Source organism: Citrus clementina, unplaced genomic scaffold (genome assembly GCF_000493195.1).
Source record: "Citrus clementina cultivar Clemenules unplaced genomic scaffold, Citrus_clementina_v1.0 scaffold_3, whole genome shotgun sequence".
Taxonomy (NCBI): Eukaryota; Viridiplantae; Streptophyta; class Magnoliopsida; order Sapindales; family Rutaceae; genus Citrus; species Citrus x clementina.
In genome coordinates this window covers 44,238,171-44,251,998 of record NW_006262339.1, presented here as the reverse complement: position 1 = coordinate 44,251,998, position 13,828 = coordinate 44,238,171, and the positions used below count along the sequence as shown (strand labels likewise).

At 33.7% G+C, this 13,828-nt stretch overlaps 2 protein-coding genes across 2 annotated transcripts; both read right to left on the bottom strand.

The window, feature by feature from the left end:
• Positions 1–185: 185 nt before the first annotated feature.
• On the bottom strand, positions 186–2,089 carry LOC112099723 (protein ANTAGONIST OF LIKE HETEROCHROMATIN PROTEIN 1). Its single transcript, XM_024187174.1, has 2 exons — positions 1,773–2,089; positions 186–1,427 (listed from the first exon to the last, which is right to left on the bottom strand). The coding sequence occupies exons 1-2, from the start codon at positions 1,924–1,926 to the stop codon at positions 373–375; spliced, it is 1,209 nt and encodes a 402-aa protein (XP_024042942.1). The 5' UTR covers positions 1,927–2,089; the 3' UTR covers positions 186–372.
• A 3,457-nt stretch (positions 2,090–5,546) lies between these two features.
• Positions 5,547–10,486, bottom strand: LOC18048273 (sulfate transporter 3.1). Its single transcript, XM_006443939.2, has 12 exons — positions 9,765–10,486; positions 9,439–9,646; positions 8,960–9,131; positions 8,597–8,662; positions 8,330–8,443; positions 7,735–7,851; positions 7,166–7,292; positions 6,782–7,068; positions 6,494–6,684; positions 6,290–6,375; positions 6,092–6,168; positions 5,547–5,997 (listed from the first exon to the last, which is right to left on the bottom strand). The coding sequence occupies exons 1-12, from the start codon at positions 10,111–10,113 to the stop codon at positions 5,812–5,814; spliced, it is 1,980 nt and encodes a 659-aa protein (XP_006444002.1). The 5' UTR covers positions 10,114–10,486; the 3' UTR covers positions 5,547–5,811.
• Between the last annotated feature and the right edge of the window lie 3,342 nt (positions 10,487–13,828).

Below are 13,828 nucleotides of genomic sequence, written 5' to 3'. Positions count from 1 at the left end.
AACACTTTTCATGCGCATCTTTTAAATAAACACGCCATAAAAATTTGTTGTATGTACCGGAGCATTTTAATTTACTGCAATGCGAGGGGCGAACACCAAAAACCAGGTGATATAGGGCCCGAACACTTATTACGAAGAGAAATAACCGGCAGAAGAAGAAGATCAAGATCCTCCCAATATTTGTCGGAACGAGGCTCTTTTAGACGCAGAGCATCATTAATAAAATTCTCTTAATTCACAGAGTCACAACAATGTACGTTAGACGTTTACATAAAATAACTTGGGTTAAATTCAAAACTTTTCCCACAGCAGAAAAATAACATATATGCCAACAACCCAGCTGAGATGAGTGGTCATAAATTGAGGAAATGGCTACTTTACTAGATCTTTCTCTTGATTATGCTGCAAGTGTTTTTCTAGGTTTTCCCTCGTGGTTCTTCCCATTGGATCAACCTGCTTACAGCACTGCTCTCCGTACCCTGAGTCATGATGATCCGACAAAGCAACATCAGGATGCAGCTGATCTCCACTATCAATTATAATATTGTGAAGTAAACAACAAACCAAGATAATACTTGGCAGTTTCCTCTTATCAGGTCTCCACATGACCTTGCTCAGGATTCTCCAACCACCCTTTAACTGCAAGAATGCCTTCACAGCAAGCGACCTTGTGGCTTCATGCAAAGAATTGAAAGTAGGCATTGAAGCCGAAAGGCCGTTAGTTTCATATGGAGTTATAAGCCACGAAAGAAGAGGGTACCCAACCCCACCGACTATATATTCTCTCAGCTCCACTTCTTCAGATGAAATTCTTACATTTCCATTCAAACGCTGGCCAGCTTCGCAGAGTTTAAAAAATCCTGAAAACTTCAATAGTCTAGACACATTCATGCCCCCAGGCCAACCCGTGACAATATCAATAAATCTCATCTCATGGTCAACAATTCCCTGCACCAGCATACTGTAATTGTTCTCTTGGTCACACCAATCATCTGAGGTTTGCACAGCTGGAAGTGTCATGATGATGTGCGTTGCATCGATGGCTCCACAGCAATTCAGCAATCCAAATGATTCTTCAAATTTCGACTTGATTTCCTCCATTCTATTAGAATCAGGCCACTTGAGATGGTGCTTGGCACGTTCTTCCAATGCTTCAATAAATCTCCAAGTCACCTGTGAAACTGTGGACTGGCCAACACCAAATGCAACTCCAACAGAGACTTGGGATTCACCAGATGCTAACCTTCTCAAAGCAATTGCGACTTGTTTCTCAACACTAAGAAGCCTTCCCTCAATGTTGATGAGTCCAGACGGTGGCCTTGACACGAGATCCTCTCTCACAAGGGAACAAATGTAATCAAAAGTCTTCTTCGAGACCCTAAAGAAATACTTGAATCCTTCTTCCTCATCGGAGGGTATAGTTGCACCTGTGAGTTTAAGTTACACAATGTAATTAAACTAGCCATTTCATCTCAAAAGAAAACTTCATATTCAATCAAATGCCCTCTTTTATTTTACTTGATCCCTAGCCCAAACTTAATTCGTTCTAAATTGCCAACGCTCACTGGCTCCCCTCTTTAGCATTTTTCTTTATCACTATTAATATCAACATCTTATTTATTTATTTGTTTATTTATTTTTGAACATTTTCAGAAAATGTGTTCGTTCTACGATCCAAGAATGAATGGGTTAGAATAACAAGTTACAAATGGAAAAATGAGTGATTTGCAAATGGGTATTAACAAATAGCCAATAACCTGATGGGAATTTACCTGGAGTTGAAGAATTCTTTGCCCAGAAACTGGGCCACCAATCGGAATCACTCGAATTGGGGTCTTTTGGAGCTGCACTTGTGCTTTTACTCTTTTTCAGCTTCTTCGTTACTTTTTTTGTTTTCTTGGATTTTGATTTCTTGGGAGGAGCCATGTAATTGATTTGAAGACCGATCGTTAACACTACTCAACTGCTGCCATACTGCACTTCACCGTGCTAGTATTGGACGCTCAAGAAATGATTTAAGGGGGCGAAGCGACGAGCTCGGTTAGGGAGACGAAAATCAATGAGAAACGATGACGTTTCAGCGTTTTGAAAAAAGGCTGGATTTTGAATCTTTGATCTTGACCTTTTATTTATTTATAAACTAGTAAATAAAACCGCGCGCGACTTTAAAAAAATAATTTAATATTATTATTATTATTATTTTATATTTGATAAAATTGATAAAAAAATATAAATTATTTTTTTAAAGATGAGGCAGTCTTATAAGACTAATGTTATTTATAAAAATTAATTATTTTTTTGTTAATTTTAAAAATATATATTAATGTGTATAGTGTAAGTGTACAGACCTTATACCTTTTGTAGTTGTTGATAAATTTTAAATTATATTTAACTTACTAATTTGTTAGAACTTTTATATATTTTTTTCCAACCAGTTCCAACGATCTCAATATCACACACACCACATAAACTTCCAAGAATATCTGTAATATTATAGAAAAATAACATAAACATGTTAAAATATAAGGATCAATAATTTCTAACATACACTTAAAGAAACAAACATTAATAATAATAAAAAACTTGAGAGGATTGTGCTATTATTCACACGTATATCAATCAAATTCAGAGATATGAATTGGAATCTATTGATCGAAATCTTAACAATTCCTTCTTTTAAACTCTTAAGCGAACTTATAACCAAGAAAATAATCCTATACTGATTTGAAAGTGATCTGTACTCGCCTGTAGTTGAAACAACTTTTAAATTCTTAACATTGTACAAAGAACCATCACTCAACAAGTGTCTAAACCTTGTCACTAAATTTTTTCTAATTGTTGCATGCATTAGATTTTCCTACGAAAAAAAAAATGCTACATTAAGTGTAAAACAATTGGGAAAAAATTAGAGAAAATAATGGGAGAATGAATTTTTATACAACATTTTCATCAATAAAAATCATGTTCACACTAATCAATTATTCATTCTTTTTGGTATTAACAGACTCCCACATCCTAAAAAGTCTAACTCTTATCATCCAACTATATTTATCATTGTTCAATTCATGAAGAAAGTAGCACTCTATGAAGTACACAATACTAAAAATTTAAATAAGTCAAAAATAAAATACGAGAATATTTTTAAAGAAGATGTTGGTTAAATACTAAAAAAAAACCAAACATAATAAATCTTAAATACTTAATGTTTATAAAGCTTGAAGAAGCCAAAAGACATTAAACAAAAGGTTGCATAATTAAATATGAGATTATGACATTAAAATTATGCCCTAGTAGCATTGATGAGGGAAGATGAATGAACATTCTTTCTTATATTAATTAGTTGATGTATTTTAAGCCACTAAAGTTTAGTTGTTGACTTAATAAAATAAATGAATGTTTCTAGACTTATAATTAATTATTATTAATGGTTATATATTGTTGAATTTAAATAGAAAGAGTAAGAGACATGTAATCTTTTGTAATCTAATAATTATTTTTTATTTTTAATATTTTGTAATGTAATTATTTTTTAATCTCAACCAATATATTAGATAATAGAGAATATAAAAAGATGAGAAATAATGAAAACACAAATCTTAAATATTTAATGTTTATAGAGTTTGAAAAACTCAAAAGGTATTAAACAAAAGATTGAATGATTAAATATGAGATTATGACATTAAAATTAGGCCCTAATGACATTGTTGAGAGAAGATAAATGAACATTCCTTCCTATATTAATTAATTGATGTATTTTAAGCCACTAAAGTTTAATTGTTGGCATAATAAAATAAATAAATGTTTCAAGACTTATAATTAATTAATATTAATAGTTACATATTGTTGAATTTAAATAGAAAGGGGAAGAGACATGTAATCCTTTGTAATTTAATAATTATTTTATATTTTTAATTTTTTGTAATGTAATTATTTTTTAATCTCAACCAATTTATTAGATAACAGAGAATATAAGAAGATGAGAAATGGTGATGCCACATCATCTCTTGTAGTCCCAGCTTTATATATATATTAGGGAATAAAACCGCGCTTTGCGCGGCTTTGAAAAAAGAATTTAGTATTTTTTTTTATTATTATACTTTTAATGATTTATTCTATTCAATTAAGAGGCAAGACTTCCAAAAAAAAAATTAAAGCTAAAACCAAAAAGACTTTTTTAATTATTTAAAATTGCATTAGCTAAATTAACACCACGGAAATAGAAGTGCAATCGATGCACCTTATCTAAGCCAAAACCTTGGAAACTTGAGGATGATATATCACCACGAGGCCACCTAGAGAAGGAGCAGAAGATACATCACAGTAGCCTCTCAGTATGTTCCCTTCTTCGGCAGTGAATCCAAGAGAGGTGAGCATTGCAGGCCAGCAATTACGAGTGATGATATCAATAGCGCGACAACAATCAGGGCAAATATCAACCTGATTATTAAAGAAGAATATAAAAATATCATTTGAACATGATTTCAACTCCATTAATGCATTCCAGCACTCCACTACCTTCAAGTCTTGTTGCAAGATTGTAGACTGGTTTCATATTGTTGTTGAGGCGATCATTCCTGTTGGTTGCATTTGCAATATTTGCCATGATCAGGCAAGTAAGGGCTAAAATAAAAAACACATATTTTAGAGTCATTGCTACTTTCTGTTCGTTTATGTTGTGTTTATGTTTACGTGGGATATCATATTTTTTGTTGATATTTGTAAATTAAGGTGAGGCAGAGGAGAAGAGTGATTAAAAATGTTTATAAATTATTTCTTAATGCTTAATTTATGATCAATATGGTTTCAATTAGAGAAGATATTGGGTCTTTTGATGAATTGTTACATATTAATTGTGTAATAATAGTCAAATTAATTATGAGAAGATGAAAAGCCAAATCTAAAAGAAAATTTCTATATTTATTAGATAATAAAGAATATATAAAGATGAGAAATGGTGACGCCACATCACTTCTTGTAGTCCCAACTTTATATAAATATATAGATATATAGATTATTCTTTTTTGGGTAATTGCTGGATTTTTTTCAAAAAAAAAAAAAACCTCCTATACTTATTAAATTGGTTTTAAAACTTATCTTATAATTTTTAACAATCTTTATATATTTTGTAAAATTAGAAGAGTTACTCATATATTGATTAGAGCATTACTAAAAAATTCTTCAAAGAAGATTTTACTCATCATTTAAAATCTGAAGAGATACAAAAGTAAAAAGTGTTCCACAATACTCTTTAAAGGACAATCTCATTTGAAGAGTCTTTTGGAGCCTTCAATTTATTATTTTATTATTTTTTATATTCTCATTCTTGACATGATTTAAATAATATAAACTTGTTTTTAATATGAAAATTCTTTTCAAAAATGACTAATTTTTTCACTATTCTATTTATCATATAAGTAAGTAAATAAGTATTTAAAGAGATAAATTAGAAAAGTTTTTTTATGATACTCTTATATAGTTATATTGTAAATTAAAGAATCGTTAGTTTATGGATCGCCCTCGCCTCCGTTAATTCAACTTTGTTATGATGAAGCAAATAGCAATCTGCCAAAATTTGGCATATGACTTCTATTATTGTACAATACATAGTGTTGGAAGGAGAAAAATACCTCCAACTTCAATATAACATTATAACATCAACCTCAAACTAAATGTGACTCGTCACTGTTTAGTTAATTCCGATGCATACATTATGTTGCATCATAATTACATCAAGCGACAGAGACATAGTTTCCCTAGAATAGATAAAAAGTAATTGAGCGATTGCAGAGAAAAGTAATGTTAAATATGGATTTATACGTTGTCACATGGCTCTGATTCTGCTTTCTCAGGATTTGGTTCGCAAGTATGAAGCCTGAAATTGCATGCTGTAACAGCCTCCCCTACTGTCAGATATATCCATTCTTGGCCCATATTTTCAATGAACTTGGATTTGTCAAGCTTCTTCGTCACCTCAGCTCCAGGATTTGCTAGCACAAGCTAAAAATAATGGGAGATGGGAAAGACAAAATTAGTGCAAACCCATGTCTATTGTCTTCAAATAGCTAAATATGTAGAACAAAAATTAATGTACCTTGAGCTCTCTTCTATCAAGAGTTTTCTTAACTTCCTCAAGCATGCTGATGCCACTAGTGTCAATGTTACCAACAGCTGTGATAAAAATCCCCCCAAAAAAACATAAATAAAGTCAGAAATTAAAGTTGTAATTTTCATAGTTTTCGAGAAATAAACGCAAGATTTTGATAAGAAGATCTCTGAATCCAACGCTCACCGCCCATATCCAGTATAACATAGTGTAAGCTGGATTCCTCTGAAGCTTTCAACTTATCTTCCTCTTCCTCAACCCATCTTGCAATCCTATTAAGATAAAGACAGATCAATATTAGTTGTGAACATCATTGAATGCAGGCCTATATATGTATGTGTCTTAATCTATATATATAGAGTGTCGCATAGTTTTTAGTTATAGTAATACCTTTCTCTTAAGTAGCTTGCATTGGCAAAGTAAATAGGAGCATCAATCTTAAGAATGAGAACCCCCGTAACATTGTTTGCATTTGGGTAGTGTTCAATGTTTCTGTATATTCTCGAATTTGGAATGTTACCAAGAACTGAAGTCCTCGGCCTTGCCACAAACAGAAGTACCCTCAGCACAGAAATTGATATCTACATTTTTGCACAAAAAAATTGGGGCCAATTGACAATATTAACTGCAGTGAAAGAACTTGAGATGCCTGTAGCAGAGCAGAGAGCATATACATACCGCAATGACTAACCCAATTTGGATGCTGCCAAAGACCACGCCAACGTATGCACCAATGCACACTATGAAATCAAATTTGTCAACTTTAAATAGATGGATGACTGCTTCGTAGTCAATGAGACCGAGCATCGCAGCCATTATGATTGCGGATAAAACCACAAGGGGAGTGTAATGGAACAATGGTGTTAAGAAAAGCAATGTGACCATCACTGCCATTGACATAACAATGTTCGACACTGCTGTCTTGCATCCTGCATTGAAGTTCACAGCTGACCGCGAAAACGGCCCTGGAATTTCATGTTGAGACCACAAAAACCATTAGCAAAAATAAGACCTCAAGACAATCGATTGAATTGGGAAAATTGGGTATGTTGAATTTTATACCTGTTGTGAGATAGCAAGAAGTGCAAGAACCAGCTATGTTCATCATCCCGAAAGCTATCATCTCTTTGTTCCCATCAATATGATAATTCTTGAACATGGCAAAGCTTCTTCCTACAGCTATCCCTTCCTGTACATTTTCAACAATTTGCCTTAACCCGTAGACAATGATCCATTTATTTCACATTATTAACAATTTTTCAACAGCTTTAAACTCTTCTTCAATAAAACAAATATAATGCCATGGTGAATATGGATACCGGGGGCCGAACTACATTAAAAACTCAAATTTACCCATTTCTATGAGATATTTATGTTTTGACCCTTCAATTTATTATTTATTCTACGACCACTTTCAGTTTGTTGTTTTATTCATGACCCTTATTCTACCACCAAAATCTTATTCTACCACTGAATATAAATTAGATTTTTGAAAAAAAAATGATTTTTTGGTGTCTTAGTTCATTTGCTCTCCAATGATTTGTATTAATTATGTAAGGTCTTAATCATTTGATTATCGTGTTAAAATTTATACATTAATTAGTTCATTGGACAAAATAATGGGTGCTTACAGCCATAGCAATGACGCCAGTGATGATGCCAGTTTTGATAGCTGTTGTGAGATAAGGTGACACGAACACCAAATCCGAAAATGAAGGTGGATTCAATCCCTTCTTCAAGTACCCTATCTGTATGAATTACAGCAGCATGCAGCTCATCAGAACTCTCCATCATTCCCATAATATTATAGAAGTAGAAGGCAAAGCAATTAAGCAACCAGCAACCAGCAACCAGCAACCAGCAACCAGCAACCAGCCAACCAGTTAAAATAAAACAAGCATAGAAAAACGATCCACAATCAGAGACCTCTAATCAAAGTTAATCAGAAGAGGAGGCTCTTTCCCATCCCATCCCATCCCACCCACCCAATATGCTATCAGGTATGGTGGGCCCCTGCCGATTTTGCATACAATTCTATATTATTGGTGTAGGGCCCACCAACTTTACTAAACTCCCAGACGGAATCACATGGTGGTAATTGGGTGGTCCAAAACTGCTAGCAGGTTCCGATTGGACTGTTTGTATAATTGTGTCACGGTTGCTGGGTTCTACAATACAGACAAAAGATCTCTTATTTTAGAAAAGGGAGAATATGGGAGTGCTCACCACTTGAACACCGTGTCTCTCAGCGTGGGAAAGATAAACGAGTAAGCTTCCCAAAATAACCGACGTTAATGGTGCCATTGCTGATATCCAAAAGAACTTTGGCTTTCTCTTGCTCTGCATGTTTTCAAAACGCATAACAATTCTGTCCATTAATATAATTCGGAAAAGGTGGTGGTCATCCCATGAGCAATTTTGCTGCCCGTGTTTTGACACGTAGCGTAATTATGGAACTCTAGGATATGAATTTGATATAGTAGTTCTACTTACAAAGTATCTAGTGATGAGGAGAAAGAAAAGGAAGCCACAACCGAGTACGCCACTCTCCCATCTCCACTGCCACACCAGAGCCAGATAAGGTATTACGTAACAGAAACAGAGAAACTGGAAATTCGAAATTTTAATGTAGTAATTTTTTATTCCATTAGATTTGGAACGACCAAGAATACAAACAATATCACATGCCAAGGGTCCTGTATTTGCACATACAGATTTTTTTTTTTTATTGAATGGAACACCCGTGAAGAATAATAACAATTAACACATGGGAAGTTACATTATTAGCTATAGAGAGAAAGAAAGGAAAGAATGCGTGTTATCTAATTTCTAGAAGGGGATTAAAAGAAGAGGCACCCGCTGTGTTTGTGAGAAAATAGAGTGCATGACAGACATCACATCAGTGGCATGAGTGAAGTGTTCAAGGCCAAGTATTCCTTTGAGCTGTTGCAAGCACACCACTGTGGCTGCTCCTCCCATGAAACCTACTATCGCTGCATGCGATAAAAAGTCCACGATAAACCCTAGCCTGCAGTTGCAATAAGAATATTTATATATATTAGTTTTAGCATTTTTATCCTCATTTGATAATTCGCCAAGAAAATGAAATCTATGGATCAATCAGAGTCTCTAGAATGGCGTTAGTGTAAAACACATTATTTATATATCGAGACAAATAGCAAAAGACAAGACCTCCAGCATAGATATAAGTTATAACAAATAAGAATGTTTCTCTTAACCTCTTTCTATGTCATTTTAAAGAGCTTATTTAACGAAAGTCTCTCTGCTCAAATTAGTATATTTCCAACAACTTAATATCAAAGACCCTTAATTACCTTAGCAGTCCCAAGGAAGCTTGAAAAACACCAGCAAAAAATGTTGCAGTGAAAGCAAGATGAAGATATAGCTTAGGGTTCTCATTATAATTAACTTCTTGCCCCAAGAATGAAGCTATGAGAAGTGAGGCGACAGCCACCGTTCCAACTGCCAAATCTTTGGAGCTCCCCATGATAGCATAAACCAATGGCGGAACAAAGCTTGAATCTGCACAAACCAAACAAAACACCACACATACGCCAGTTAATGAATTAGATGTGATGTATTCTCATTTTTTTTAATTAATTAATTTGTAGAGCTTATGTATGTATGTATGTATACGTACATAGGCCAAGAATTGGGGGCAAGTTCGCCAGCTTCGCATAACTAATCCCCTGAGGAATTGCGAGACTTGCAATGGTGATCCCAGCAATAAGGTCAGCTTTCAAGAACTGAAAGCTGTAACGCGGAGCCCATTCAAAAATGGGAAACACATACTGAAGGCCTAATATGAACTTCTTAGATGCCGGCTTGTTCTTGAATAGCCTGAGCGGATCATCAGGGAAGAACGTCTCTTTAAGATTATACTTCAGTGAATTGAAAAATGGCTGCGGTGGGGGAATCGCAACACGATGTGCATTCTCCACATTTTCTTTAGACGATGGATACACGTAGTCTGCGTTACCCTTATCCATGTAGTTAATTAATTAATTAACTAAATGCAAGATAGAGAGAATAAAATGCAGCGGCTGCGTTTTATATCGGAGAACGTATTTGGGTTGAGCTAAATGCAAAAGATATGCGCAGTGTTATAGGAGTGGCTACGCTGAATTCGGAGGTGGGGTGGCGCAGTGACTGAGAGTGTGTGTGGGTGTCAATGGCTTTATAGAGGGAGATTGGTGAAGGGGCTCTTTCATTACAAGTTTCAGTGCGTCGATGGACCCACAAAGCAGTATATTCAAAGGAGACATATTTTTGCCTAGGGTTTTAATATTCAATTAAAGCTTTTATCTCTTGACATAGCAGCCGACCTCGTGCCTTCTGTGCTGTTCTTCTTCTTTTTCTTTTCTTTTTTTTTTTTTCCCTATTTCTCCTCTAACAAGAGGAGGCAAAATCCTGGAATCTCACGTATTCTTTTTTTATTACATACAATGCACATAAGGCAGAGCTTCTCCTCAGCAACCGTGACATGAACGTGACACTTGGTCCAATTATATGCACTCTTTTAGCAAGTTGACCGTGGGCTTGACACGTAACGTATAATGATTGGTTTGTGAGAGATCAATTAACGGTTAATTTCCGGTAGTGTGATTTTTTTTTTTAGATATATATTATGTCCAGGTTAAGGACCAAAAGAAAAGAAAAAATCTTTTTGACCCGAAGTGTTTATTGATATTTAGTTTCGAACCTAACAGTACCTAACGTTAACGTGGGAATGAATGTATAATCACGAAATTTATTCGGTCTCAGAAAAAACTAAAATTGCTAACCTCAAATTTAATTTAATTTGCTCACAATTTTCAAATGTTTTTAACTCGTAGGGAATTGCACTTATGGAGCAAATAGAGCTTCTTTCGTTCAGAACATGTACAAACTGTCGTCTTTCATTAACCTCTTTTAGACCACGAAACTGCGTCGGGTCATATTTGAATTTTATATTAAGATGATGCTAATTAATCTGTATTAGGAGTTTGAATATTGAAGTCGTGTAGGACTAAAATATGAATTTAAATTTTATTCATCTACCATTAAAAATAAATAAATAATTGATCAGGTATAATTTACGAGGATGTTGGGTCAGCTTAAGTTTCAAAACTCAATTTTAACGTATGGCCTTGAAAATTCGACCTCTGATAGTTTGATTGAACTCTCACGTCTATTAATTTAGTCATCATTGAACATAAGGGGTTTAGTAAACACAATAATAATGTTGTAGGATAAGACACGTAATTTTATGATTGATTTTCAAAGAAGTGGTTTTGGAGTTCATTTGCAAGATTTTGTTGTTTTTATTTATTCCGACGATTATCAAATCAATTTCAATATCTTACACCAGTTTACTGATATTTACAGTTCAAAAATATGGTTTAACTTGGATATTTGAGCTCAAAACTTATCCAATTTACGTCCAAATATTAAAAGAGAAAAAAAAAAAGCTCATGACCAAACTAATTAACAGGCGGTTCCCAATTTTATATACAATTAATCTTACAAAAGTTGATGGAGAGGCTACAAAGTGGTCAACTACAAGAAGGGTAATAGAAGACGACCATGTGCAGGGGTTTCTCATCCTCAGAAATAGAAAGCAAAAGCATTTTTGATTTTGATAATATCCATTAATAGAAGTATACAAGACGTAAAATCATCAGTGAATTAGGATAAGCCAGGCAGGGTTTGACCTAGATGACGATGTTGTAACTGCTGAAAATAGGAAAACTTTGGGTCAAACTTGAACCGCTTTAGAACTAAAATTTATTTATTTATTTATTTATTGGTGGGGCATCCTCACTAATTAAGCCTTTTAATGGCCTAATTTGACGGCTCTAAATGATCACCAAATAATCTTAACAATAATTTGAAAAAGCAGAAGGTGTAAGAGATCAGACGTGGGACATTTTGAATTGCATTTGCTTTGCCTTATTGGTGGGGCATCCTCACTAATTAAGCCTCGAGTCTTCTAGGAAGGCATAGTTGGATTGTCACCGAGCAGCAAAGTGATCCAATTAATTGTCAATAATCTGAAACTTAAGAATCCGAGAGGGAATCAGCGTGCAATTTGTTAGGCGTTCATCATGTAGATTAGGAAAACAAACTCTTGTGTTAGTGGCAGTTTCACGGACACGAGGCTCTTTCCCATGAGACAAAGAAGACAACTAACAGTGGCTTCAAAGCTATGATATATCCACATGCAATTATTGTCCCATAAGAATGACATAATGACCTTGCTTTTGAAGTCTTTAGCATTATTATTTCGGGGATACTTTTGTCTTTTCGTTGTGTAACGATGCGTGTGCATGATTAATTGAAAACGCGGATAAGCTAGCTAGCCAGCCAGCTAAACCAAGCAGAGTGCTCGAAAAGTGACGAGGAATTAGCCTATTTGTTGTTTTCACAGGATTAAATTAACTTGAAAAAAAAAATCTCTTTATTTGAGTTGTTTGACTGATCGATGATGATATATAGATAATTAGATATGTTTAATAATGGTCAGCTTGTAATATAATAAACACTATCATGCAGGGCTCTGATGTATTAAGTATATGTTGATCTATCTCTGTCAGAATTATGAGAAAATCCAATATATATATCTTGTCCTGCTAATGAGCGAGCTCCAGAAAGCTGGATTTATAATATAAATATGCAACTAATCAGTCAACAATACACTACTCTGTTCACACTGATCACATATGCTAATATATTGAAACAGACTATACATCTCTAATACACTATTCTGTTTACGTTCAGAAAAGACATTTTCTCGGTAAAAATGTTGCCTCGTAGTAGTTGAAATTTTATTCATGTTATTTCAATTTTACATTTGGCCTCCTAATTGATTTGTACGTAATTAAGTTTCTTATAGCCTACTATATCTTTTTTATTCACTATTGGCCCCTCCTTAATTTTAATAATACAATATTACAACTTTAATTTTTGTTTTTTTTCCTTTATGTCCCCGTCGAACCAAAGTCATGTTTCTGCCATAAATAATGAATTAGCAGCATCAATAATTTTTGCAACACATATAAAAGTATTTTTTTTTAAAAAAATAATAATTTTATTGGTTGAAGACTTATGACAAATTTAGGTTTCTAACCCTTTTATGCACAAAAGCCATAAAATAGCTCCCATATTTATTAAAGTTGTAAACCCAAAATAAATAAATAAAAAATCTGAGTTTTATTAAATGCTAGTTAAAAAAAAATTCAAAAAAATGAAATAGCAACTTAATCCGAATTTATTATAAAATGATGAAAAATTCCATAAATTTGCTAAAAATAGGAAAATATTTTTTTTGGGGTGGCAAAAGAATTTTTTTTTTTCAATCACGTGATTTAATAGTGACATATCTAAAAGAAATTTTCGAAACTAATGTAATGGGCAACTTTTATGAGAGATAGTTAGGATCAAGATTTAAGAAGTAGATCTGATCATAAAATTTTTTGAGTAAAAACTAAGAGATATAGAGTTTGAATCTCATTCACATAAGTGATGAGAGAGTAGGTTAATGGTAGGCAGTATATATGTATATAGAAACCCACGAACTAAAATACTATTCAAAAGTCAAAACCAAACTCATGAGTTTAGCCTTAAGCACGTATATTTAACTTAGCCCATGATTTATTCTTAATTGATCGTGTGACAATCTTCATAATTTGATTGTATATCCGAATTTCGAATTTGATTCATACT

Bases quoted from the DNA above. Each gene is read 5' to 3' on its own strand.
- LOC112099723 (XM_024187174.1), bottom strand. From the start codon at position 1,926: ATGGCTCCTCCCAAGAAATCAAAATCCAAGAAAACAAAAAAAGTAACG. The intron at 1,428-1,772 runs GTAAATTCCCAT...TTAAACTCACAG, and splicing joins AAAGAATTCTTCAACTCCAG to GTGCAACTATACCCTCCGAT.
- LOC18048273 (XM_006443939.2), bottom strand. From the start codon at position 10,113: ATGGATAAGGGTAACGCAGACTACGTGTATCCATCGTCTAAAGAAAAT. The intron at 6,376-6,493 runs GTATTACTATAA...TTATCTTAATAG, and splicing joins GCAAGCTACTTAAGAGAAAG to GATTGCAAGATGGGTTGAGG. The intron at 5,998-6,091 runs GTACATTAATTT...CATTATTTTTAG, and splicing joins TTGATAGAAGAGAGCTCAAG to CTTGTGCTAGCAAATCCTGG.